This window comes from Bos mutus, chromosome 26, assembly GCF_027580195.1.
Source record: "Bos mutus isolate GX-2022 chromosome 26, NWIPB_WYAK_1.1, whole genome shotgun sequence".
Classification (NCBI taxonomy): domain Eukaryota; kingdom Metazoa; phylum Chordata; class Mammalia; order Artiodactyla; family Bovidae; genus Bos; species Bos mutus.
The window spans coordinates 26,136,503-26,164,302 of record NC_091642.1 but is presented as its reverse complement, the minus strand read 5'-3'; the positions used below and the strand labels follow the sequence as shown (position 1 = coordinate 26,164,302).

Genomic DNA, 27,800 nt, shown 5'->3' with positions numbered 1-27,800 from the left:
GGCACATGGTGGTTTTCTGAGTGGCTGCTAAATGTTCTTTTTGTTTATGTTGAAAGTGAATATATATAGCACACTCCCCTGTGAAAATTCACCAGGCTGCACCCTAATGATCTGTGAACTCTGTGTATATTGACTTTAATACTTTACATAATATTATTTTGTGATGTTAAGGAGACATTTTGATTTAAAATGGGGAGCATGGCTGCTCTGTTGAGCAGCACACAGTTTTTTTGAAAACATTTGCCACACATACCTTTTCCCACCAAAAAGGAAAGGGTGTTTGCTTCGTGCTGTGTTTTATCTTCACCAGTGAATCCTCAGTCATGTTGGGAAAGTTGTGTGGCTTAGGAGACCCGATTTGGGGCTATGGGAATGGGACATTTTACAGCTATCCAGTGTGGTTTTTAAGACCCCAAGCTGGCATCAGGCAGACTTGAGTTTTAGGTGCTACAACTTATTATTACCAGTGTTATTTGAATGAGTAGGTTGAGTTCTGAAAACTTCAGTATTTTTATCTGTGAAATGGGAATAATATTAATACTTACCCTCTAGGGTGTTATGAAATGAAACAGCTCATGAAAATGCTTCACACAGTGACTGGCATATCATATGTACTCAAGAATTGACAGCTTTGGTGGTGGGGACCACAAGTTCTTTATGTACTACTGGCTATGAAGGGAATAGGGGGCTGTGTAAGATGCCTGTAGGAGATTGAGAACAAAGAGTTGCAAACCCTGGACTGCCAGGCTGGTTCCTTCTGCTCTCCTGCTCAAGGCCCCTTTCCCCTGCTCTCTCTCCTTTGGACGCCCCTCCCCCTGCCCCACTCTTCTCCTGTTTCACAGCAGTTTAGTGAATTCCAGCCACACTGCCCCCTGCCTGGGTCACATGGTCCCTCCCTTTCTCTGAGTGGTAGGTATGGTTATAATGGAAGCAGTCTGTTTCTCATTTATCAGCAGAAACCAAAATCATTCGATAAGTACTTTGTGGTATTTAGACAATCACTGGGCTTTGACGTGGAAATGGGACATTCAGAGTTCTTTGTAAATGCTGGGAGCCCTCTTCTGCTCAGAGGTGAAGTTGGCTGCAGATGAGTAGCTTTTCTGACTCCATGGTTTCTCTGTTTCCCCTAGCAGTGAGCACTCCCACGTCCTGGGATCTCACAGCCCATTATCCTTCCCCTCTTCTGCGGGAGAACCAATCACATGTGGCCCAAGCAGTGAAGGCATCAGAGCAGCTTCTCTTTGTTTGGAGTTAATAGTTTTATCCTTTCTTGGTGGGGTTTCTGCATCCTAGAGAAACTGAAGCCCTCTCTCCCTCTGAGCTCTCCGCCTGTCCCTTTTGTGTGGGAATAGGCGAAGGCAGATGTAGAAGGAACAAGGATTGCAGGGAACAGGAGCCTGTGTTGAAGCCAAACTCACTTCTTGGGGTGACAGGTTGGGGTTGTCTACAGCACCTGGCATGGGAGGTGGAGAAAGGTGATGGCCACTCATGTTTTAGAAAATGCCACGGTGTGGCCTGTTGAGGTTAGCACTGATACTTAGTCTAATATGCCACCCCCATCCTCACCATCACATTGCTTTTTCTTTAGCTCACATGTAAAGAATTCCTCTGTTTCTTCTTCCAGGAGGGAATGTGATTGACCAAGGAAAGGCTGTTGGAGAGAGGTGCACTTTGAAAAATAAAGGTTCTCTGGCAGAGACGAGCAGGATGATCCATGCTTGCTGTAGTTTTCGTCGATTGGGGAAAGTTTTTCCTTCTCTATCAGTATTTGAAAGAAGAACGGGTATGATTTGGAATCCCGTACTCCAGCCAGGACTGAGGGAGGAATAGGAAATGCTGGGTTTTGGAAAGAAGAGGTTTGTCTCTCTCCTCTTGAGGGAGGCTCAGTGATTCTAGAAATACTAAGGCTCTCTTGGAACAGGGATGCCATCCCTCTATGGACAGTGAGGCTGACGTACTTAGTAACACGTCTATCCCATCAACTCAAGAGTTGTCTGCCCCATTTGCTTGCTTACCAAGACCCACTTCCTGACCCAACGCTGTCTTTTATGGTTTTTAAACACCTTGAGCATAAGCATTTGGAAAATAAAACTGCTTTTGTCTAGACACCAGATCTATTTTTGTCATTGTAGAAGTGAGTGAGAATGTTTAAAGAACTCCTTATAGAGAACTCCCAGCAGGACCAAAAATGGGCTTGGCATTAAGAAACAAATAACACATATATAGGCTGCATGCTTTTCCCACATGGACATTGTCCACCTCTCTGAATGATCCAGGATACTGACCCCTGTCCAGCCCTGTCCTGAGTGCCCCTGTGTTCTGCTTACTCCCAGAGGTCAGCTGTGTTCCCCCTTAGCATTTAAGTTCATCCCCAGGGTTCTACTATGCCTGGTGGAAGTCACAAAGAACAGTGTGCAAAGCCCAGGAACGAGGACTTTACCAAATTAGTAGATCATTACCAATGAACTGAGATGTGGGTGCATCATACAAGATAAAGAAATCAGCATCAAAGATCTGGGAATCCAAATTCAGATATTACATGACATCCAACTGGACATGAAAATTCTAGAGGCTGGGTGGGTATGGAAGTGATTTATATGGAATGGGCAAGGACAGCATGTGCAGTTCAGTGGAGTAGAAGGAGGGACCTCTCATGAAAGAAGTGATCCAGCTGGGAACTTAGTTGATGTGGATTAATTCACTTCACAACGAAGAAAACTAGGCAAGGAGAAAAGGCAGCCGTAAGAATGGGAGAAAATAATAGCAAATGAAACAACTGACAAAGAATTAATCTCCAAAATATATAAGCAGCTCAATACCAGAAAAATAAATGACCCAATCAAAAAATGGGCCAAAGAACTAAACAGTCATTTCTCCAAAGAAGACATACAGATGGCTAACAAACACATGAAAAGATGCTCAACATCATTCATTATCAGAGAAATGTAAATCAAAACCACAATGAGGTACCATCTCACGCTGGTCAGAATGGCTGCCATCAAAATGTCTACAAACAATAAATGCTGGAGAGGGTGTGGAGAAAAGGGAACACTCTTACACTATTGGTGGGAAGCAAACTAATACAGCTACTATGGAGAACAGTGTGGAGATTCCTTAAAAAACTGGAAATAGAACTGCCATATAACCCAGCAATCCCACCACTGAGCACACACACCGAGGAAACCAGAATTGAAAGAGACACAGGCACTCCAATGTTCATTGCAGCACTGTTTACAATAGCTAGGACATGGAAGCAACCTAGATGTCCATCGGCAGATGCATGGATAAGAGAGCTGTGGTACATATACACAATGGAGTATTACTCAGCTATAAAAAAGGGCATGTTTGAATCAGTTCTAATGAGGTGGATGAAGCTGAAGCCTATTATACAGAGTGAAGTGAGTCAGAAAGAGAAATACCAATACAGTACATTGTGCATATATATGGAATTTAGAAAGATGGTAATGTCGACCCTATATGCAAGACAGCAAAAGAGACACAGATGTAAAGAACAGACTTTTGGACTATGTGGGAGAAGGCGAGGGTGGGGTGATAATGAGAGAATAGCATTGAAGCATGTATATTACAATATGTAAAGTAGATGACCAGTGCAAGTTCCATGCATGAAGCAGGGCAGTCAAAGCCAGTGCTCTGGGACAATGCAGAGGGATGGGGTGGGGAGGGAGGTGGGAATGGGGTTCAGGAGGGGGCACATGTACACCCGTCACTGATTCATGTTGTATGCCAAAAACCACCACAATACTGTACAAGAATCAACCTCTAATTAAAATAATTAATTAAAAAAGTTCATTTCATAGCATCTTCAGGGTGCCAAGCCTGGGGACATAGTAGTTAAAATCTTAATATAGCCCTGTCCTCATGTTGTTGACTTTCCAGTTTGGTGTCTATCAGTGACTTTCCTTTTCTTTGACCTGACATGCCTCATGAGTCCAAAGAAAGGGTCTCTAATGAAAGAAACCTCGTCAAGAGGAAGGACACATAGGAACTGAATGAGTGAAGATCAAATTTGCCTCTTAGGAGTTAATAAATGGCACAGACAGCTCCATTACTGTAATGTTGGTTGTTCATAGTTGTGTCTCTATGCGAAGTATTTAATGATAGGCCACTCTTCACCCCGTCCCATTTGCTACCACCCTCATTCCTGCCAACCACCCACTAAATATTACTTTGTCAAGGAATGCAGATCCATGCTAATAGTAGCCCAGCTCATTCAAGCTAATTTGTTGCAGAAAGGACCACCATCCAGGACACAAATGCTTTAATTAGTCACGGCTTGGGATCACACCCTTCCAGGTCTTCTTCACATTATGAATAACCAAGCTTTGACAGTTAAAGTCAAGTTTTTTTTTTTTTTTTTTTCTTGCATGTTTAAAACATCAGCAGGTTCCTTGAGCACACATGATCCCCGCCCCACTCCAGAGGCAGAAAATTGAGAGTTGGCTTTATTTAAAATTGCTATGTTCACTTTGTTTCCAAATTGCTATGTTTTCCACAGATACTATATTAGTGTTTGGGTGTCAGTGGGGAGACACGGATGGTGGAAGGAGCTTTTTTGCTTACATGCCGTAGGGAAAGTGAAATAGTTTGGAAAGTAATTCAAGCCTGGGAAGTCAGGCTTTTAGTTGGAATTGGCAGTTCAGGAAAATGATAGATGAACTGATTTATTTTTCCCAGTAAGACAGTGAAACATTTTAACAGAGTAGGCATTCTCTAAGGGGTTCAAAGTATAGCATATTAAGAAAATAAGTTAAGTATGACTTCCACCTTCTACTTCTTAGGGAATTTTACGCTATCTCTTGGAACTTCTTTCAGCCTTTCATAAATACATTCTATTTTTATTCCATATACTTATGTAATAAAGAGAACCTTAGAGCAGTCATCTGGCATGGTCCAGATTTGGGGCCTTTGTTCATTGTGACTTTTTGAGCAGAACCAAATGTATACTTAAATTCATGTTCCCTTTAAGAAAACCCACAATATAAATATTTTGAATATTAAAATAGGTGGGCTTTGAGTGTGTGTGTGTGGAGGTTGGAGTGGAGGAGCAAATAGTGAACTTGCTGGTCAATGCCGTGGTATAGTTCACTATTGATTCACAGATCATTAGCTACATGGCAGAGAACCTGAAAGAAGCTTTAAGCCAGTGGAGGAATAAGATTTGACTTATGCATTTAATTTTTTATAATTTTTGTTTTAGACTGGACTGTGGTTTGTAATGCGTTAGTTTCAGGTGTACAGCAAAGTGATTCGGATATACACATACTATTCTTTTCAAATTCTTTTCCCATTTAGGTTATTACAGAATATTAAGCAGAGTTCCCTGTGCTATATAGTAGGTCCTTGGTGGTTATCTGTTTTATCTATAGTAGTGCTATGTGTCAATCCCAAACTCCCAGTTTATACACAAGTTTAGTTTGTGTGCAGTTTTTGTTTAAGCTGCATGAGACCACCTGTACAGGTGTCTGTTACAGGTGTGAGTTACAGTAAACATTAGTATAAGATTTAGAGGTAGAAGCCAGGGCAATAAGAGATGTAAAGATGGAATAAAAATAAAAGCAGCAACAAGCAGAGTAGAGAAACCAGGGCTGCTCTGGGCATCCCCCACCTTTACACACTGTGCTCTCTTTGCAACACTCTCTGTTTACTGTTAACTTTCTATCCCATTCAAAACGTCACCTTTTGAAACGAAGCCGTGTGTGATCACTACCCACAGCCAATGAGATGCTGCCTATTGCCTTTTTTGACACCCCTCCCCCCCACACACACCAAATACTGATTTTAGACTAGTATACAATAATAAGTTTAAGGGTTAAAAAGATAAAATTTTTGTTCCTGCAACATTACCTCCTAGCTGTACAATCTTATATGTTTCCTCAAATTGCTGGACTTTTCTCTGAAAACTGGTTAATGAAGAATGTTAATTCCTAGAGTCCTTGTGAGGGTTAAGGGAATGCTGCATGTAAAAAATTCTTAGCATACATTTTGGCACATTGCAAGAGCAAGGAATATTAGCTATTATGATTGTGATTAAAATTTTAAGGCTATTTTTATAGATCTGGTTTAGTTACAAAAATGTTTTATAAATCAGTTTTGGAGAAAACCCGCTGGAAATTTCCATTTGAAATAGCAGAGCTGCTTGGGGAAAAGCAACATTTTTCTTCAGCTCAGCCTGGAGAAATGGTGTCTTGGAAAAAAATGGGGGCTTGGGAGGTTTATGTTTTACCTCAGAACTTCAGAATCAGCATCTCCAGAGCATGTAGCATGGGATGCGGATGGTCTTCCAAAATTTCCAGGTGATTCTTATATACACTAAAGTTAAAATTTCAAAATTGATATGTAAATACTGTTCTGTCAGTGGTCTCATAACTGAAAGGTTGGGTCTTAAATATAAATGATTTCAACAAAGTAATAGTGTAATAGGAGTATCTTAAGTGGAATGTGTTTTTGAAGAAAGTCTGCTTTTTGAACCTTCCTATCTATAGAGGAATAGCTGTTCCTTTACTGAGCCCTTCAGACATCTACAGAGGACACTAGCAGTATTTCCATTTTCTGGTTATTTTTTATTATTTACAGATAATTTACTTTCTAGTCCTCACTAATTCTACTCACTGTATTCTTTGTTTTGCATATTCCCTGTGAAATGTCTCACACACAATAGACCAAATTCTTACTACTTGGGACTGCATGTCCCCTGTGAGATTGCACATTTCTTGAGGGTACAAACCATCTTGCTCAGTCCCCAGTCTCAGAGGCACCTTTCACACTGCCTTGCATCAGTTCAGTTTATTCTCTCAGTCGTGTCTGACTCTTTGCGACCCCATGGACTGTAGCATGCCAGGCTTCCCTGTCCATCACCAGCTCCTGGAGCTTGCTCAAACTCATGTCCATTGAGTCGGTGATGCCATCCAATCATCTCATCCTCTGTCAGCCCCTTCTCCTCTTGCTTTCAGTCTGTCCCAGCATCAGGATCTTTTCCACAGAGTCAGTTCTTTGCATGAGGTGGCCAAAGTATTGGAGCTTCAGCATCAGTCCTTCCAGTGACTATTCAGGACTTATTTCCTTTAGGATGGACTGGTTGGATCTCCTTGCAGTCTGAGGCACTCTCAAGAGTCTTCTCTAACACCACAGTTCAAAAGCATCAATTCTTCGGCGCTCAGCTTTCTTTATAGTACAACTCTCATATCCATACATGACTACTGAAAAAGCCATAGCATTGATTAGACAGACCTTTGTCAGCAAAGTAACACCTCTGCTTTTTAACATGTTGTCTAGGTTTGTCATAGCTTGTCTTCCCAAGAGTAAGAGTCTTTTAATTTCATGGCTGCAGTCACCATCTGCAGTGATTTTGGAGCCCAAGAAAATAAAGAACAGTCTACATATCAGAGGTGGAAGGTCAGACATGGGCAAATTGAATCAGGCACAATATATAGATTCATGATTATCTTGACTCCTGGGAAAAGCTGGCTTTTGATATGAAAGCTTATCTTGGTGAAGCCACATCCCCGGATAGTCTTATCATTTAGACATTCCTCTTTCTGTCTAATCTTGACAACCAGAAGGAAGTTCACTGTTGCCTATTGTTGAGGGGCTAACAAATTATGCTCAAAATTTTATGTATGTTATCTCATTTATTTAACACCCATTCAAACCAACAAACCAACCCATAGTTATTATTATTCGCTTTTGCACCAGGTTCTGAGAGCTGAGAGAGTTGGCCCCACAGTGATGTTTGAATCCAGGGCTGCCAGATTCTATGTCTAATGTCCTTTTATACTCAATACTTCTAAAGTGTGATTCCTGAACCACAGCATCAGCAGCATCTGAGAACTTCTTAGAGATGCAAAATCTCAGACCTCTCCCGCTAAATCCCTGAATCACACTTTGTGATGCGGGGCAGCAATCTGTAGTTCCACAAGTTCTCCAGGGGAGACTGATGCACACTGAAGCCTAAGCACCACAAGACTACACCAGTTGTATCTCAGAGTCCTTACTTCCTCTAAGTCCATGTTAGTCAAGGTATGATCTGTTAGACCTGGACGCATTGGCTTAAGTTAGGAGCTTGTTAGAAGTACAGAATCTCATATCCATCACTATACCCACTGGACCAGAATGTGTATTTTAATACAATCTTTGGTGATCCATGAACATATTCAAGCTTGAAGTTCACTGCTCTCAACTATATCTTTTTCTCCCCTTTGACTTAAATTGGCCCTTCCTAGTCTAGATGTCCAGGATCCTTAGGGTCTGCGTTAAACCATGGGGCAGGAACAAAGGCTGAAAGTCCCCTTGCTTTCCACCTTGGAACTGAGTTGAGAGCTGTGCTTACTCTATTCTGATCAAATTCAAGTTTGCATCCCCGCATCCTTGCCTCTCCAGCCTAAATGAATACACACAGTGACACCAAATATTATGTGTTTCCCTTTGATGTCACCTTAAGCTAGTCACGACAGCCAGGGAGTAGCTCAAGTTGTGTTAACATGTTGTAAATTAGCAGGGATGGCAACTATTGCCTATTAATGAGGAGAGAAGCTGGCTAATTCCTGCTCATTTCTAGTCCAGAAACTAAATGTAGAAAGCAGCTCATTGCTCCACAGTTGATGCTAATTTCTTTCCAGTTCTGTAAATGGGTAATGTTTAGAAAGCCGAAAATGTAGGCTCTTTAGGGGGGAAGACATAGAGTTATGAGGGGGGGCGGTTTGGGGATTGCACCTCTGACAGATGAGTGAGAGTCACTCAGTCATGACTCTTTGCAGCCCCATGGACTATACAGTCCATTGAATTCTCCAGGACAGAATACTGGAGTGGGTAGCTGTTCCCTTTTCCAGGGCATCTTCCCAATCCAGGGATCAAACCCAGGTCTCCCGCATTACAGGCGGATTCTTTACCAGCTGAGCCACCAGGGAAGCCCTGTGACAGAGTAGTGGGGGTTAAAGACTAGTCAGGGGAGGATATTAATCAACGCTGCCATGATTCCCTTGCTGTGGTTGGTTCTGCCCCTGGGCCACCTCCTTCTCATCTGCAGCCCTTCGTTTTCCATTGAGTCCAGAAACTCTAACCCATTGTGCAAAGGATGCCTCAGCATTTCATGATCCATTTTAATTTGTGTGAGTCCTTCAAACTTTCCATGGCCACCCCCTTAATACAGGGCTATCAGGCACTAGCAGTTTACTTCTGTAAGAAACTGGAGGAAAACTGATATTCTTGCTGCAGACACTCTAAAGGGGAGATGCTGACACGTGTATGCATTAGAATAATCTCAGTGTTTGTCATAAGGTCAGTTCAGGGGTCTGCTTCCTGAATCCGAAATCCCAATTTGGGGTATCTGTGGTAGGATGTAGGAAGATGTAGTGTTTAACAGGGGTTTCAGAGGATTCAGATGGTCTTTTCCATGGTGCCACTGTTGGCTAACAATTATATCATTGGCAACTGTAGGATTTTCAGAAGATTGCTGTATCTTTCATGTGCTCTCAACAATATGTTGATATAGTTGTGATTGATGATCATACTCTATGATAGTTTTCTCAGAGTTAGTTAATTATTATTTTACTCAGATATAGCTATTAGCATCTGCAACATACCAGATACTATGCTGAATGCCAGGGATAGAAAGGTAAGTCAGGTGTCACTGTTCTCAGAGATGTCGCAGTCTGCTAAAGACACAAACATACAGAGTAATGGATGACCATAAGCAAGCTAACGCATATAATAGCAACAGGACATAGGATTCAAGAGGGTCCAGAGGTGGGAACCGTGACATAAGTTAATTCCCGCTGTGTTCTGACAGTTCTCTATGTTGAGTTCTATAGGGGCATCTACAGCAAGGGGAGTCACGAGTCACAGGGAATTCTTGGCCAAATGCGAAAGGCAGGGCTATGCTAAAAACGTCCAGTCTGATGGAGAAAGCAGATTCAAATATTCAACTAACTGATTTTCCTCTGACTGATACGAGATTTGGTCTCCACTAAAGTAAAAATAAAAAGAACTGTTAAGAAAATTCATGCTGCCAAAAGAGAATCTCAAAGGGGACTCTGGGAATTTGTGTCATTTCCAGGAAATATAGTAGTCCTGTTATTAAAAGCTTAGAAGAGACGTGGTTCAGTCCATTGCCTGGAGGTTTGAAGGCTATCTGTCCCATTTTTCATTATCCAATAATAAATATCATAGTGAAAGTCACCTTTAACACTTAAATATTGCTAGGATTTTATGGGATTGAAATGAATGGACTGCCATGGTATAGAAAAGCCATATGGTTGAGGTGGTTTTATAACACATGCTTCATAAAGCTATATAAAGCAAGCACCTGCACACCATCCTCTAAAAAGAGAGCATTCAAGCATGGTGTTTAGGCATGAAGGAGCCTCTGCTTGTTAATTAAACCTGGTGGCAATGTTAATTTTCAAGAAATAGGAAGAGGAGGCTTGAAACGATTAGAATGGGATTTGTTCCTGGGAGTGGTCGTCAGCCTGGAACTGTTACTAACATCAGCAGGACACATGAGTTCTTCGTGTGGATTCTTCAGCGTGAGCTGCAGCTGGGCATCATGGGAAGAAAGCAGACCAGTGCTGAGACTCACAAGCTAGTCGTGGAATCAGGGTTAGTGTAGCTGTTCGGGCTTTCCTCATGGCAGTGGGCTGTGGGAGCTGTTTAGACCAACTATATTATTATTAGTTTTCATCAAGGAGAGGGGTTTGTTAGGCGACTGGTTACTTTACAAGCCAGATGGGAGTCAGTTTTGTGCTTACTAGTAACTTGGGTTTAATATTGTCATCCTAGTTTTTCTTGGCCTGCCCAGGGGAGACTGGAGACACCCAGTGCTGCCCGTAGCTCTTTTATTGTATTTTTATTGAGGTGAAATTCACATAACATAAAAGTAACCATTTTAAAATGAACACTTCAGTGATATTGGATACCTTCACCATACTGTGCAACCACAACCTCTATCTTGTCCAACACATTTCATCACCTTCCCCTAAACCCTGTAACTATTAAATTGTCACTTCCTGTTCCTTCCTAGCCAGTCCTTGGAAACCACCAACTTGCCTATCTCTAGGGACTGGCCTTTTGTGAATATTTCATACAAATGGAGTCATACAATATGTGACCTTTTTTGACCAGCTTCTTTCACTAGCATAATGCCTTTGAGGTTCATCCATATTGTGACAGGTTATCAGTACTTCATTCCTTTTTATGGCTGAGTAATGATCCATGTTGGAGAAGGAAATGGCAACCCACTCCAGTACTCTTGCCTGGAAAATCCCAGGGACGGGGGAGCCTGGCGGGCTGCAGTCCATGAGGTCGCTAAGAGTTGGATGCGACTGAGCGACTTCACTTTCACTTTTCACTTTCACGCATTGGAGACGGAAATGGCAACCCACTCCAGTGTTCTTGCCTGGAGAATCCCAAGGACAGAGGAGCGTGGTAGGAGGCCGTCTCTGGGGTCACACAGAGTCGGACACAACTGAAGTGACTTAGCAGCAATGATCCATGTATATGTACCAGAATTTGCTTATCCATTCGTCTATTGATGAATGTTTCTGCATGTTTTAGCTACATTCTGTGCATAGTGCTGCTGTGAGCAGGAATGTACATGTATCTGAGTATCTGGTTTGAATTTGTTTGGATATATACCTGGGAGTGGAATGTAGGTATATTATTTGTACAAGTTTTTCCTTGCCTCAGTGCTGAGGGTGGTCACAGGGTAAGACAGCACAGCTCTGGTGAAGTTGAGGGGGGCTGACTTTACGGGGCTCCTAAATGGAGGGGCCTCAGTTAAGAGAATATTCCCATTTATCTCTGGTCCCCCTTCTCTGGACAGACTTTTGGGTGCAGGAAAGGCCTTGGACTGATCCTTTTGAAATACACTGTCAAGGGCATTTTCTGGCCCTGCGCTGTGGAATTAGAGCTCTTTGAAAATCATAGCTAGAAAAGCTGGGGGAAAGTGAAGAAAGCGAGCCGAAATGTAATTTCCTCTTTAATACAAACTGTCATTTAATCTAATGTTATAGAAAATGATTAGATCTTAAAAACCTATAAATTATATTTGACAACTCTCCGGCCTGCCTCTGCTCTCGCTTGGCAATTAGACACCACAACAGTGGGCTGTGGCTGAGAGGAGCGCTCCTGGTGCCATTTGTTTATTGGCTCTTAATGAGAAGCGATTAATCTAAATCACCATAGGGGTGGATCCTTTGCAAGCTTTGGAATCTGAGGTGGCAGTTGGACCTTTTGACAAATGTGCTGCTTCATCCTTAACAACAACCTAAAGTTTGTGAGGGTGTGTGTGGTGCTTTCTTCCTTGGAGCTATGGGGAGAGAAAACACACACAAGCTCACTCACGTGCACACACATACAGAGTAGCGGTCACTGGGGCAAAATATAAAACCACAACCTTTGGACATCTCCATCCTCTCTCCACTTCAGTTTTTCCTCTCTTGCTTTTACGCACTCTCCCCGACTGCAGCAGCTGGGTCTCCTCATTATGCTGTTACCTGGAAGACCCTCTTCTCTGTTTATTACTGTTATTGTGGCTCTCTCTCCCCTGCCTGTCTGGGGACTGCCCAGCACAGGATGATGGATCATTACAGAGAATACCTGCCTGGCAAAATTGCTGCCTCTTGGTCCCCTCCCTTCCTGCTTCATGTTGGGAAAGAGAGGAAACCCCACCAAACAACCCAACTCCCTGAAAACCCAAAAGGAAAAGAAAAATACATTCTGCCAAGGGCTCTTTTGGGAAGAAAGGGGTCAAATTTGCAACTGACGGGGTGGGAACCAAAGCGGGGTGGGGGTGGGGGGAGTTGGGGGTGGTGGTGGACAAAGGCCTAAGGAGTCTCTCCAGCTCTGATTCCTTTCTGCTCCTGTGTCGCACACACTCTGTTCCCTCGCTGCGTCCTTTCGCTTTCCTTCACGTGTTACCAATACAGAACAGCAAGGACAGAGCTCTCAACTTGGGAAAGCAGGTTCTGAGTTTGAGCCCCATTTTTACAGATGTGTAAACCAGATGTGACCTTGGGCAAGTTGCTCATCACAGGCTCCTGGTTTCCTTGCCCCTAGAAAGGGATGTGGTTGGCTGCCTGGAAAAATCCCAATCCCTGGACTGTTTATATGTTAGGTTACATGATAAAGGGGGATTCAAATTGTAGGTGGAATTAAGGTCGTTCATCTGCTGCCCTTAAAAATTTGTACTGTCACTGTGGCTTTATTTCCCCTTCCTGTCTGGAAACTGCCTGACTTAGGATGGTGATGGTTACAGAGAGTACCTGCCTGGCTCAGTTGCCAGGGGAGCGCTCTGGAAAGGTCCTTAGAAGTGTGGACAAAGGCTGTCCCTGCCATATCAGCAAGTAAATGCGGTTGTGACCATCAAGCTGCTGCTGTCAACCCTGGCTGTGCACCCTGAAAAGATTCAGGCAGGAGAAAAAACAGGATACTGGCCCTGGAAAGGTAGGTTTCATCTCAAAGGAAGGATTTCAATGAGCCCAGACTATTGCCTCTTCTCATATATAGAATAGCGCTAAATTCATTAAGGTGAGATGTTTGAGTTTTCTTTAATTAACAGTAGTCTTTTGATGTTCTAACTACCTGGTTTTGCTGCATAAACTCCTTTGCATCCTGGCTCCTGGCTTGCCTCTTCACAGCCATCCCTCAGAGCTATCTGAGAGAATGCCTCCCAGGCTTAAGTCCTCAGCAATTTCACTGAATAAAACAGAATTCTCAGCTTTTAGGTGGTGTTTTTTTTAGTTGGTAGTTTGTAAGAGGGAAGAAGAGTCAGAGTGTTGTGATGTGAGAAAGACTGGACTGGCCATTGCTGGCTTTGTAGATGGAAGGGGGCTTTTAGACCAGGGTTGGGAGTAGTCTGTAAAAGCTGGACAAAACAAGGGAGAAGAGTCTCACCCTAAGCCTCCAGGACAGAAGGCAGCCCTGCTGACACCTTGACTTTGGCCCAGTGAGACCCATTTTGGGTCTGACATCCAGGACTGTTAGGTAATAAAATTACATATTTTTAAGCCATTAAGCTTGTGGTAATTTGTTTCCAGCCACAGGAAGCTAATAAAGTGGGTAACAATACCAGCCCTGCCTTCCTCAGGGAGCAGACTGAGGAGAAAACAGCTGTGGAAGGACTTGGCAAAATATAAAATGTGATGCCACTCAAAGGCCTCGATACGAACTCCACTTGAAGGTGAAAGAAGGCAGAGCAGATGTCTTGAGCTAGAGGTGGAAATCACAGATCGAGGGCCTCCAGCTCCTTGCAGAGCCTAATTCTTTTTCATTTTCACTCTTTCTGGAAGCTCAGTGTCTCTGGTCTGAGAGACTGGACCCAGTGCCACAGTTGCCTTTCTTAGGATGGTTCCTGCACTGCTGAGGGACAGTGAGGTGCCCACTAGCTGGGACAGACTGGCTTTTAGGTGGTCATTGGCCCCAAGGGCTGCTCTTCAGAAAGTCACCTTGCTCCCTGTTGATCACATCCAGCAGTTAGCTGTTTGGGAGCCCGTCCTATCCCTCAGAAGCATAAATGGTGATGGGGGTGAGGAGTTGAGTTCTAACTCATATTCACATGCTTCTCATTCTTGTTGGGTAAAGAAATTAGCCTCCAATTAAAATAAATTAATTTTTTAAAAAGGAGGTGCTTTTGGAATGGAGTGATTTGTTCCTGATGCTAATGAAGCTCTCCATAGCATAGTTTCTTCCAACTAGATCAGGACATAGGACATTTCCAGGCGTATTTATTCCCCTAATTGTTTTCCTTGGCATAAGCTAATACTTGTCTTGCCTCTTTTAACAAGAATAATTGTTCCCAAATTGCTAATCCCAGTAGGATTAAGTCCCTGAAAATTGCCTAGGTTTTGAAGGCTCCTCATAGGAAGAATTCAAGATCTGTTGGGAAAAATAGTTTAGCAGGTCTCCCTATTTTTTTTATAGTGTTCCCAGAATGAAATACTAAAGCCACCATACTAGATAAATACTGTATCAATGACAATCTGCAATTTTAAAATTAGTCATAATGAGTACTATGCAATTAATTTCCATTTACCATCCCTTGTGCCTTAGAGTGTTTTCAGTCTTTCTCACGCATGGCTTCAACAAGACGCTCATACATTAGGTGTGTTTTGTGGTAGATGGCAGATAATATGCGGGCTGGTGAGCGTATTTTCCTTATCTCTTCATATAGTGATTGCCTTTCTGATTTTAGGATTTTGAACAGTGATTCTTAACTCTGGGGCCCCACTGTGGTCCCAGATGTGCACAGTAGCAAGTTGGAGGCTTGAAACAATAACCAATGTGGATGATCTTAATTCAGCTAGTTGGATATTTTTCAGGATCTTCTGGTTATGATTGATGGCTGTGTAAACACTGTACCAAATCCTTTGCCTTCTAACCTGTGTCCCAGCACCCTCCCTCTGATCTCAGGTGTGCGTGTCTGGTTTTGCATCTTTCTTTAGTGTTCCTAAGATGGAGAAAGACCAAACAAGCAGACCAAAGACCCTCAAATCAAACCATAACAAAACACTAAAACAGTTTGACAAAAGGAATGAAAATGACTTCCAACCCAATCTTACAGATTTCAGGTTTTTTTTTTTTTTTAATTGTGAAACTTCTTTTTTCTTCTCTTCCAGGGATAAAATTGCTTTCTTAAAAATATTGGAATTAAACATCTTGCAGAAAAATAACATGGCCATCAGTTTATTAACTAACATGGCCATCAATTTATTAACTGATCTGCATTAGACTTTGACAAGAGGAACCAGAGTAACAGATTACTGCCCTGAGAAATCGTTGCCGCAGGTGGGGCTGGGGCGGGGTGGGCTGCCAGCGGACAGTGCTCTCTGTAAAGATTTGCTGACTGCTCTTACTGAGATGAAGCCGGCTTCTCTGGCCAGGGCATTGGTGAATCACAAATCCAATGTAGTAAACATTTGGTCAAGCAAACTTAGAAACTCTTGAGTGACCTTCACTCACCACACATCAGATATTTATTATGTGCTTCCCTGAACCCCAGAAGGACCAGGACATGTGACATTCTCTGTCTTTCAGGAACTTAGCATCCAGATGGCACAGTGAGATGAATACAAGTGAAACAAAATTTAACTAAGTCAAAATACATGAATATATTTATAACTTTTCACATATTTTAAACATGAAGCCATAGTTCACTGTGACAATGAATTTGCCGGTGGAGTTGGTGGAAGGTAGAGATCATTCTGCTGAAGCATTGGAGAAACTTCATGGAAGGGAGAGAGTTAAAATGGGCCTGGAAGGAAGGTATGGACGAGGGAAGATGCTGGGCTTTCTAGGTAAGGGAAGAACATTAGCAAAGACAGGAATGTTAGAGGAGTGGGATAGTGATTGGGGGAAAAAAAAAAACTTTTAGGGAATTCGTGGGTAGGGTTTATGGCTATGTTGTAGAGATCAAGCTTGAGAACAGCACAGGAACCCACTTATACGATGTCTGAGGTGCCAGACTTGATTTTCATGACCTGTTGAGGGGACTAGAATTTCTTATGGTGAGGAAATGCCATGGTCAGGATCAGAGCTGTGCTGGGGGGAGCCATCATGCAGTGCAAAGCAGGTGGATGGTTTAGAGCGCGGGTGGGGGCAGACACCAGGGATTCCTGCTCCAGGGAGGAGATCAACTCTCCGAGCTGGGAGGTGCTCTTGTTGCTTCTACAGTGAGGTACCGTCTCTACCTGACCTTCACCCGGGCCTGTTCTGCTCTCAGAACAGTGGTCACAGTGTGCACACATATTTGTCCAGGTTCTCAGTTTTTCCAAGGGCAGACAATGGGTAGCATAACTCTGTTGGGATTCTTGAAAGGGTTAGTGGGAAAGAGTGAATGTGTGAGTGTGTGTATGTGTGTATGAATATCTGCATATGGGGAGGAGCATAGAAACATTTCATCATTATAAAGGTAATTGCAGAATATTAGAAAAAATAGGAAAGTATAAAGAAAAAAATGACTCATGATCATGCTGCACAGGAATAACTACTGTTAAACATGCAGTGAGTTTTTCCTTCCAGTTCTTTTGTGCATATATATGGGCGTGAGATAGAAACCATTTTTAACAAATTTGCGATTACGCCTCATATGTTTTCAGCCTGCTTTTCTTGCACTGCTTCCACATATGATTATTTTTCACATTTCATAAAACTATTTGAATTCATACTTAATAGCTGCATAATATTCCATTGAGTGGATTTAGCCTACTTTAATTATTCTATCAGATATTTGAGTTGTTTCCAATGCTTTATTGTTATAAATAATACTGAGATGAACACACAGGTGCATAAGCCTTTTATTGGGTCCCTGATGGTTTCCTTGGACAGAGTCCTAGAAGAGAAATTATAGGGTCAAAATTATGAATATTTATGAGTCCTGTTCCCTCCTGCCACATTGCTTTTCAGAACAGTCATGCCAGTTTATATGTGCATCAGCGCTGCCTGCCTGCTTCACTCCTCTGCCTTTGCCGTGGTCACCAGCATCCCCCGCATTGCTAGATTCAGTGGTCAGTTCCCCAGATTTCATCCTACTGAACTGTCAGCTACATTTGACACAGGTGAACAACTCTCTTTTCAGATATACTTTCTTCCCTTGGTTTCAAGGTGTTGAGGACACAACACACTCTGGGTTCTCCTCTTTCACACACTCCATTTCTGGCCCCTCCTTATCTCTTTGACTCTTCCGAAGCATGCTAGAACCCAGTTCTCAGGCTCTTTTGTATCTTTATCATGTCTCCCTGGTGTCCAGATTCATATTTTTAAATGCTGTTCAAACACTGATGTCTCCTAAATTCTTATCTGCAGGCCAGCTCCATCTCCTGAAAATAAGCCTTGTATATCTACTGTCCCTTTGGATGGCTATTAAGCATCCAAAACCTAGCCTTTTCAAAAGCATACTCCTTATTTCTACAGCCTGCAATCTACTCCTCCCATGAGCTTTCCTGTCTCATAAAGGCCAGTTCTGTTTTCCCACTTATTCAGACCAAAAATCTGCCTGATCATTTGAGTTATTTCTGATTTTTGATCATGATAAGCAACACAGAGATGAACATACAGGTATACAAGTATAAAGCTCTCTAATGCACTCTTCAGTTTCTCTTACTCCCCACAGCTCATCTGTAAGAGGACTTTTCCTGTATACCCACAGACGGACCGCGTCTCGGTAACTGAGCTGGCCCTGTGTTGACAGTCTCTCCCACTTGGATTCAGTGGCCTCCTCCTGGTCTCTCGGATTCTGTCCTTGCTGTTCCCTGCCTCTCACAATGCTCTATTCAGCCATGGTCAAAGGATCAAAACACAAGCCGTAGGCTCCAGTGCCTAGCCGGAAGCCCACCGATGCTTTCCACATCACTGGGATAAAGCCAGGGTGCTTGTATCACTTACTGCCCCCCACGTTCAGCACTCTGCCGCCTTTGTTCTGTTCTAGCTCTCTGGACTCCTACATCCTTCCTGAAATGTCATCTTCTCAGTGAGGCTTTTCCTGACCCTGCTTTTCACGCTTCAGACCCCCACCCCCCTACTTCAGCACTTGCTGTCTCCTTTCCTGATTTATTTTACTCTAAAGTACTCATTACCATCTGATAAGCTATATATTTTACTTATTTATTTACTTATTTTCTCTTCTCCCCTCACTTGGATGCAAGCTTTCTGAGGGCAGGGTTTTCATTTGGTTTGATTACTGCTCTTATCCTGGACCTTATAGTAGAGCCTGGCATAAAGACTCTGGAAATAATGGTTGAATGAATAGTGTTTATGTCCGATTAGTTTTCAAGTTTTCTCAAACCATTGTTTCATCTCATTTCGTATCTAATTTCGTGTTTTAAATTGTGGTAAAATACACATACCACATAGTTTAACATAACTGTTTTAAAATGTGCATTTCAGAATTGTTAAGCACATCCACATTGCTGTGCGGTCAGTCTCCAGAGCGCTTTCTATCTGTAAAACTATGCCCATTAAACAACTCCTAATTTTCTGTTTCCCCCCAGCTCCTGGCTGTAATTTTTTTACTTTCTCTCTTTATAAATTTGACTAGTGTAATTACTCTAGTGGAAATCATATAGTATTTGTCTTTTTATGACTGGTTTATTCTATTTAACATAATGTCTTTAAGTGTAATCCACATTGTAGCATGTGTCAGAATCCCCTTCCTACTTAAGACTGAATAATATTCCAATATAGGTATATACTGCTGCTGCTAAGTCGCTTCAGTCGTGTCCGACTCTGTGTGACCCCATAGGCGGCAGCCCACTAGGCTCCGCCGTTGCTGGGATCCTCCAGGCAAGAACACTGGAGTGGGTTGCCATTTCCTTCTCCAATGCATGAAAGTGAAAAGTGAAAGTGAAGTCACTCAGTTGTGTCCAACTGTAAGTGACCCCATGGACTGCAGCCTACCAGGCTCCTCCGTCCATGGGATTTTCCAGGCAAGGGTACTGGCGTGGGGTGCCGTCGCCTTCTCCAAGGTATACACTGCATTTTGTTTATTCTTCCAGCAGTAGACACGGGTTGCTTCCACATTTTGGCTGTGGTTAATAATAACAATATGAACATGGGTGTGCAAATATCTCTCCAAGATCTTGCCTTCAGTTCTTTAGGCTATATATCCAGAAGGAAAAGGCTGGATCATGTGTAATTCCATTTTTTATTTTTTGAGGAACTATGATACTGTTTTCCAGAGCAGTTATACCATTTTAAATTCCCATCAACAATGCACAAGGGTTCCAATTTCCTTAAATCCTCATCAAAAATATATTTTGTATTTTTTTGGGGGAAAATGTTTATTGAAGTCCTTTGCTCATTTTTTAGTTGAGTTATTTTTTATTGTTGTTGATTTTGTTATTTTTATATATTTTTTCCTGATTGACCTCAATGATTGTTGCTTTACTGGAGGTGCTTGAGTTAATTTCTGAAGGATAAGTACAAATATACTTAATATAATGGGTAGGGCTGAAAAGGTGGGGAGTCTAATCCTGGCAAAGAGAATGGCATGTATAAATGGTAATGAGTGAAAGGGACATGCACATAAGCATAAATATGCATTGATGTTCTATCTGAAGACTGTATATGTAGTTTACATATTTTCCGCTAAATAGGATATATATAATATACACATGCATATGTGTGTGTGTATATATACACACACACATATATATACATACATACACTTATAAATGCACAAACTTGGTAACAAGTCTTCTCAGTAGCAGCACTATTGACATTTTGGCCTAGGTAATTATTGGTTGTCCAGTGTTGTCCTGTGCGTTTTAATTATTTAGCAGCATACCTGGCCTCTACCCACTAAATGCCAGTTACTCTCTTCCCTACTCCGCAGTTTTAACAATTAAAACGTCTCCAGGGATGGGAAATGGATGAAATAAGCGAAGGGGATCAGAGGTACAAAGTTCCAGCTATAAAATGATAAGTTATGGAGGAGGTGAAGTGCACATGAGGATCGTTGTCAGTAATATTCTAATAACTTTGTATGGTAACAGGTTGGTATCTGGTCTTACTGACGCAATTTCAGAATGTATAAAAATATACCATGTTCTACACTTGAAACTAATATAATATTGTATGTTAATTTTGATTTACATGAAAAAAATGTTTCCATGCATTGTTGAATATCCCCTGGGGGCAACCCCTTTTCCTGCCAGCTATAACCTCTGCTATAAGGGGAAATGTTAGAGAGGTAAATAGACAGAGGGTGGTGGGGGTGGATACTGGTAGTATATTGTTATGTTGTGATTAAGAGCCTTATCTGTAACAGGCTCTATTTGTGTGTAAACCAATATTCAACAACATATTGATTATGTCAGTAGGTTTAGGGGGTCAGCCTAAAGAATGTCTCTTATACTCTTTGTGAGCTTGTATTGATATTATTGTTATTTCTTACTGAGCTCCTGAGAGTCTCCCATTAGGACTCAATTATACAGTAAATTATAGCATTTCTCCTTTTCTATTCAGAGGAAGTCTGCTTACTCCTACTCAGAGACTGTTTTCAAAGCATTGAACTACAATTTGTTTCCTTTGCATTTCTGGAAACTCTGGCAGAGTGAGAGGCTGAGAAACCTATAGCTTTCATCCCATTTTGTAGACCATACACAGGAGGAACAGAGTATGGCAACTGAATAAAGTGAACATATTCATTAATTTTATAATTTGAGTGCTTTAAGACTTACCCAGCAGCAGGAAGGTACGCATTCTAGAAAGATTTCTGGGGAGAATTTTATCATTTCCAGTACTGATTTTGATTGACTTAGACACAAACAAGCTTTATAGGCTTTTGAAAATCTAAGTTAGTGAAGCAAAATCTCTGCCTGATTCATGACTTCCACCTGTGTCCCTTGTAATTTGCAACCCAGCATTAAAATTAGGACCACCATTATTCAACTTTACCAGGAATTTCCTACTAAAAGATAAAAGGACCATATGTATATTGATAAACTCTAAAGCTTGTTCATCTCTAATCTGAGGTACAACCCATGTACAGGGAATAATCCAATTCAAAGAGATAGGTTGTATGAGGTTCTTACTCCTAAGGAATGTTTAGTTATGTTCTTACCCCTAAGGTATGTTTACTTCCTTCATGGGCCAGAGCCTCCCACTGAGGAGACGAGAGTGGTCATTCAAAGTGCAATTGTGTTTACTGAGTTGACACTTACTTACTGATTGTTCATTTTGGTGGTGTTTTATATTTGCTAATAGAGTGTGCTTTTCTTAAAATGTTGCCAGGAATATAAAATGCATGTAAAATAAGTGTAAAATGTAGTTTTGTTTCCCCCCCCATCCTTTCACATTTTTAAAAAAAAATTGTGATGATGCACAATGCGAGATTTATCCTCTTATCAGACTCTTCCAACTGTGCATTGCAGTATTGTTAACTCCAGGTACGATGCTGTTCAGCAGATCTCTAGAACTTGGTTATCTTGCAGGCCTAAAACTTGATGCTCATTGAACAGCATTTCCCCTGTACCTATACCCCCACCACCCATCCCTTAGGTTTTTATCAACAAAATTCTGGAACGAGGGGTGTCGTGACAGAGCAAATAATACCTAAATCTCCAACCTGTTTGGCATTACTTCTGCCTTTGCTGCTGCTGCTGCTAAGTCGCTTCAGTCATGTCCGACTCTGTGCGACCCCATAGACGGCAGCCCACCAGGCTCCCCCGTCCCTGGGATTCTCCAGGCGAGAACACTGGAGTGGGTTGCCATTTCCTTCTCCAATGTATGAGAGTGAAAAGTGAAAGTGAAGTTGCTTAGCCGTGTCTGACTCTTCGCTACCCCATGGACTGCAGCCTACCAGGCTCCTCTGCCATGTGATTTTCCAGGCAAGAGTACTGGAGTGGGGTGCCATTGCCTTCTCCGACTTCTGCCTTTAGTTATGTTCTTATTCTGGGTAATTTATAGATAAACATTTATGTTTATTTAGCAGTTGTGGCCCTATGCTAAACTCTTTAATCATTATTTCATTTAATCCTTTCAATACCATGGTGAGTTAAACATGATTATTATCAGTATTTTTCTTAGATGAGCTAACTGATTGGAAAAACTGGGTAATATCCTCACTTTTACACATAAAGTAGCAGACTGGAGATGTGAACCCAGGACAGCTGCCCCAGAGCCTATAGCATTGATAACTCTGTTCATGTTTTAAAGACCCCCTTCTCTTCCAGCATATGTGTATAACCAATACATATCTTGTATCAGGACAAACTGGAAAAAGAATCGAAGCCAAACTGGAGCAAAAGCCAAATAAAACAAAACAAAACAAAAATCTCTAGTGGGAGCTCTTTCCTGCTCATTCTATCAAAATCATATAAATACAGAATTCACAGATGTCTGAACCTGTATTGCCATAGGCTTTCTACATATACACCTACAATTATGGGTTCAAAGGCAAGGTTTGTAAATTTCTTTGTAGGATGAAACTCTCATAACTATGCCAAGAGTCACATGCCTATATCACAAATTTAGTCCACAGAGGATATTTAATGTGAGTATAATGTTTTTGGTAACAATCTCATTTTAAACATTTGAAGGAAATGTGTGCACTCTCTATGTTGACAAAGTACTTACTGCTTCTTGTCTTGCTTTATCTGCTTTGCTCACTTAGTTTACCTGCTTTGTCCTTGTAGGCTTTTCTTTACCTTTGAAATCCCTGCTTCCCAGTAACAGTTTGGGTGGACGTGGAGTGATTTTCATTATATATGTAGGTATAGAAGTTGTTATGTAGAGTCATACAAAATATACATATTTTACTCTGAGGCTTAACTTCTACTGAGGCTTTGCTTTCTGATTCCATTTATGTTAATATTATGGTTCCTTCTTTTTCTTTTTTTTCACTTTTTCTTTTTCAAGCACTAACATTCTATTGTCCCTTTGGATTCCTATTCATTTAATTCTTCATGTCCTCTTGACCAAAGTTGAATGAGTCAGAGGAGGAAAGGGGCTTTCCTGAAACTGCTTTTTTTGTGTGTAGATTTCTTGTTGTTGTTGTTTAGTTATGAAGTCATGTCCAACTCTTTTGTGACCCCATGGACTGTAGCCCTCCAGGTTTCTCTGTCCATGGGATTTCCCAGGCAAGAATACTGGAGTAGGTTGCCATTCCCTTCTCCAGGGTATCTTCCTGACCCAAGAACTGAACCCACATCTTTTTTATTGCAGGCGGATTCTTTACCAGTGAACCAGTTTCTTAAAATGCTTAAAAAAAGACTAAAAAGCTGCTTCTCTGACTTCCCCTTGTCCCTTGGTATAGGTGACACAGTGCTTTTCCAGGTGTAGCAAAGCATTAGCATTAGTATGTGCGTATGTGACTCAAGGTGGTGACGTTTGAGTCTGTTAGAGGGGGTAATAGGCAAGTTACTTTCCTCCTCTGAGCCTGTTTCCTTACCTGTAAAACACAAATAATGACCCATCACATAATTTGTTTGAGGTTTCGATAAAATATCCTGCAAAGTACCCAGCATAGATCGGAAATCTAAAACATATAGGTTTCTACATCCCTCCTTCCATTCTTCTCAGACACTAGATTTAATATAGACACTGCCAGTGATATCAAAGTATATAAAAGGATTTCAGAGAAAGATCGCAATAAAAATGTACTCTTGCCAAAAAGGGTCCCCTAAAACCAGCTCACAATGTCAGTACACCTTATATATAATTGCTTTTCTGTACATGTGTATGCATAAATGTGCCACAGAGGCGTACGTGTAAGCATATGTGTGTACACATGCATGTAATGTTTGTGTTGTGTGCAGATTAATGTGCTTTGTGTATGAAAGTATGGAGTGTGTGTACAGGAAGAAACAGGGCTAGAGGAAGAGAGTACATTGCACTAGATATTTGATGGTAACCCTTATTGTAACTCATGGTATATAAAATAAAGTTCATTTATGATGTTGGTCTTATCTTCTAATTAAAATCATGGGCATGAAACTTCTTTATACCTGCATAAAAGAAGCAGTTTAATTTCTCTGCACCAGGGGAGAAATGATTTCATTGCCTGTTATGTAGCCCATCAGTACTTGGTGAGAAGTGAGGGAGAGTAGTTAGGAAAGCCTCGTTCTTTCCCAGTATATTTGTCCTCGCAGTCTTCAAGGAGCGTGGATGCATCCTCTGAGGTTTTTTCAAGGTCAGCAGGGGTGCTTTTCCCAGTAGTCCTCACCCTTCACAGTGCCAAGGGAGGAGACAGCTATTCTGTCTACGAATCTAAGAGCTTTCGTCCTAGATTATTCACACATGAATTAAAAAAAAAAGAAACTAGACTGCCTATACTGCATCTATTTCTCAAAAATTTGCTGATAACTAGTAATAACTTATTTCAATGAAGCCAAAGAAAATATTTGAGAAAAAGAAAGTAAGCTTGTCTTGGAAGTTATACAGGAACAAAAAAGGAAAATGGCTATGAATCTTAGCAGTTAAAGGCATTGAATTTGTGTAAAGCTTACTTTATAATACTGATATATACTATTGGTAAAATTTTAAAACTCTACTCTTCAAGAGTTTCATTTTAGAAGCATAAGGAAATGTTTCTTTGACTTTACTTGGTACTTTGGACCCCATGGTACATACTGTGTGTAGCTGTAACCCTAACAGCTAGTGGCAGTACAGCCCAAGACAGGACGAATTACGAGAGGAAATAAACTCATTTGCTCATTAAGTCACTTAACAAACATTAGGAACTCAAGGAAGTTGGGTTGAGCTGGATGATAAAGGTCAAAAGAGCTGTGCTAATGATGGAGCGAAACAAACACAAGGGGCAGGTTATGTCAACCCATTTGAAGAATTTTAGGGTGTAGGAAAATCAAAGATAAGTCACTGAATGGTTTTAGATTATTCTGGCCACAGTATACAAAGGGAATTGGAGGAATACTGGTTGAATCTGAGAGATGGACTAGGGGTATCTTACAGGAATCCAATACAGAAATGGTCACATTTCAGACTAACAGAACCACAATGGGCAGGGAGAGAATGGATCTGATTTTAGAGTTAATTAGTAGGTAAAACATGCGGAGCTTAGAGACTAATTAATTATAGGAGGTGAATGAGAAAGCAGAGTTAGGGATGAACCCCGGGCATTTGGCTTCACATGGGTGGCTGGTGGAAACCCTCACTGAACCAGGAAACACTAGGGATGGGGACAGGGGCTTGGATGAGGTATCCTGGGACCTGCTGAGTTTTAGGTCTTGTGGGATATTCAAACTGAAGAAAGTGCCAGAACACTTAGTGTTCAAGTCTGAAACTGGGAGGAGACCTTAGATTAACTTTTATGAATTGTCGCCAGAAAAGTGGTAACGAACAAATAAATACAAATGAGAGTGGAAGAGGTCACTGAGGACCAATGTATCTAGTGAAAAGAGAAGGTCAAAACTGAGGATTGAGCAATGGTTATAAGGATAATCATAGAAAGTTTAGTAATCAAAAGAGGTAGAAAGGAAAACCAAGATAAGTATGGTGTTACAGAAGCCCCTGGAATAAAATGCTTCCAGAAGGATGGAATTGTCAGTGGCCACAAAGACTGCAAAGAGTTTAACTAAGGGAAAGATAGGTCTGAGTGTCTACTGGATTTAAATACTGAAACGTCACTCACACATTTAGTGAGACCAATGCCACTGAGGTCCTATGAATAGAAGACTTTTGACTCCTGAGAGGTTGATAGTAACCATAGCTATCACTTGTCACGAATATGCATTATGCCAAGCATTCAAAGCCAGTTCTGGTATCATCAGACTCAGTTATTGTTGAGGAAACCGAGGCCTCTAGAAGTTAAGTAATGCTCCAAGGTGACAGTATACAGAGAAGTGTTGAGACCTGGACTGCTGTCTCAGATGTCTGTTCACTACACCACTCTATGCATTCGGCTTGGGAAGGACAGACTTTCTTGAGCATCAGTATTTGTCAAAAATGGCCTTCAGGGATAAGTGCTTTGGAAAACAACTAGAGCAAAGGGATCATGAAACCACCTAAATCAATTAAATCTCTAAAACTGTTCAGAAGGAACAAAACAGTGGGATCTTTTTCATGACTTAAAAGCAAGAGAGTGATGGAGAGTGATGTGGAGAATTGACAGAGGGAAGACGAAAAGACAGAGGTGTGATGATCCCAAGGTCAAGGGACAGAGGACCATAAGAATAAACTTCCAATATGTACAAGTATAAATATCAAAAATGAAAGTATTTAGAAGATGGACATCAGAAAAATGAAGCCTCATTTGTATGCAGACCTAACCTTGCACAGTATTTTAGCTCAATTCACCAATAAAGGACTGAATCAGGAAAAAAAATACCAGTATTTCATCTAGAGACCCAGATGCCCTTTTCTGTGCTGTGATATATAAGTAGAAATGACTTTATATTTATGCTTTAATTTCTTGTATTTATTCTCTGCTACTGACTCTGTCTATATTTTCTTCTCTTTCCTTTCTTTAGATCATGCTTCTTAGTGATCCTGAGATAGAGAGCAGCATATTGATCAGCTCAGATGAAGGGGCAACCTATCAGAAATACCGGCTCACCTTCTACATCCAGAGTCTGCTCTTTCACCCCAAGCAGGAGGACTGGGTACTGGCCTACAGTTTGGATCAAAAGGTGAACACATTCTGTTTTCGTTCACATCCTGTCACCCAGGTACCACCCGTGAAAAGCACTTGCCTATTTACTCAGTCCATATACACGAGGGTATTCAATGACATTGCATTGTTCCAACTACATTGATTGTGTCTGCAGCATCTAACTTTCCTTTCTGGTCTTTAATATCAAAATATGCAGGCGGGTATATTTCATTAATGACAATGCCATTTGTCATTTCACAGGTTTAAGATGGTTTTTTGTGTGATTTTACTCATTTAACCTTTAAAACAAACCCTGTGCTATAAATGGGAAATGTATATTCAAAATAATTTTATGGAGACTGAAGTAAGCAAAGGTGCAGAAAAGCCAAGGTACTTGTTCGAAACCACTCACCTGGTAGCTAGAGGAGTCAGAACTTGGAAGCTTATGGTCAGACTTCAAGTCTAGGCATATTCTATCACACCATGCTGCCTTGAATTGGAATATGCCATTGTTCTCAGTTTAGCAAAGGGAGGAAAGCCTCACACATGTCCATCTCATTGTTTTCTAAAAGTACATTCAAGATAGAGTACCTCAATGAGTCCTCCCCTTTGAGCTTCAGATCCATACCTATATCCAGCTGTGTACTTGACTTGTCTACTATATGTCTCAGAAGCCTTTCAATTCAACATGTTCCAAAGATGAACTCTTGATCTTCCCACGTCTAAGCTGCTTCTCTTCCAG

The 27,800-nt window shown here is 41.4% G+C and overlaps 1 protein-coding gene across 1 annotated transcript in view; it reads left to right on the top strand.

The window, feature by feature from the left end:
• SORCS3 (sortilin related VPS10 domain containing receptor 3) overlaps positions 1 to 27,800 on the top strand; it is a 632,329-nt gene that overhangs the window by 302,348 nt on the left and 302,181 nt on the right. The window contains exon 4 of the mRNA XM_070363359.1: positions 26,937 to 27,095. Coding sequence (XP_070219460.1) covers positions 26,937 to 27,095 — 159 coding nt within the window. The remainder of the gene's footprint in view (positions 1 to 26,936; positions 27,096 to 27,800) is intronic.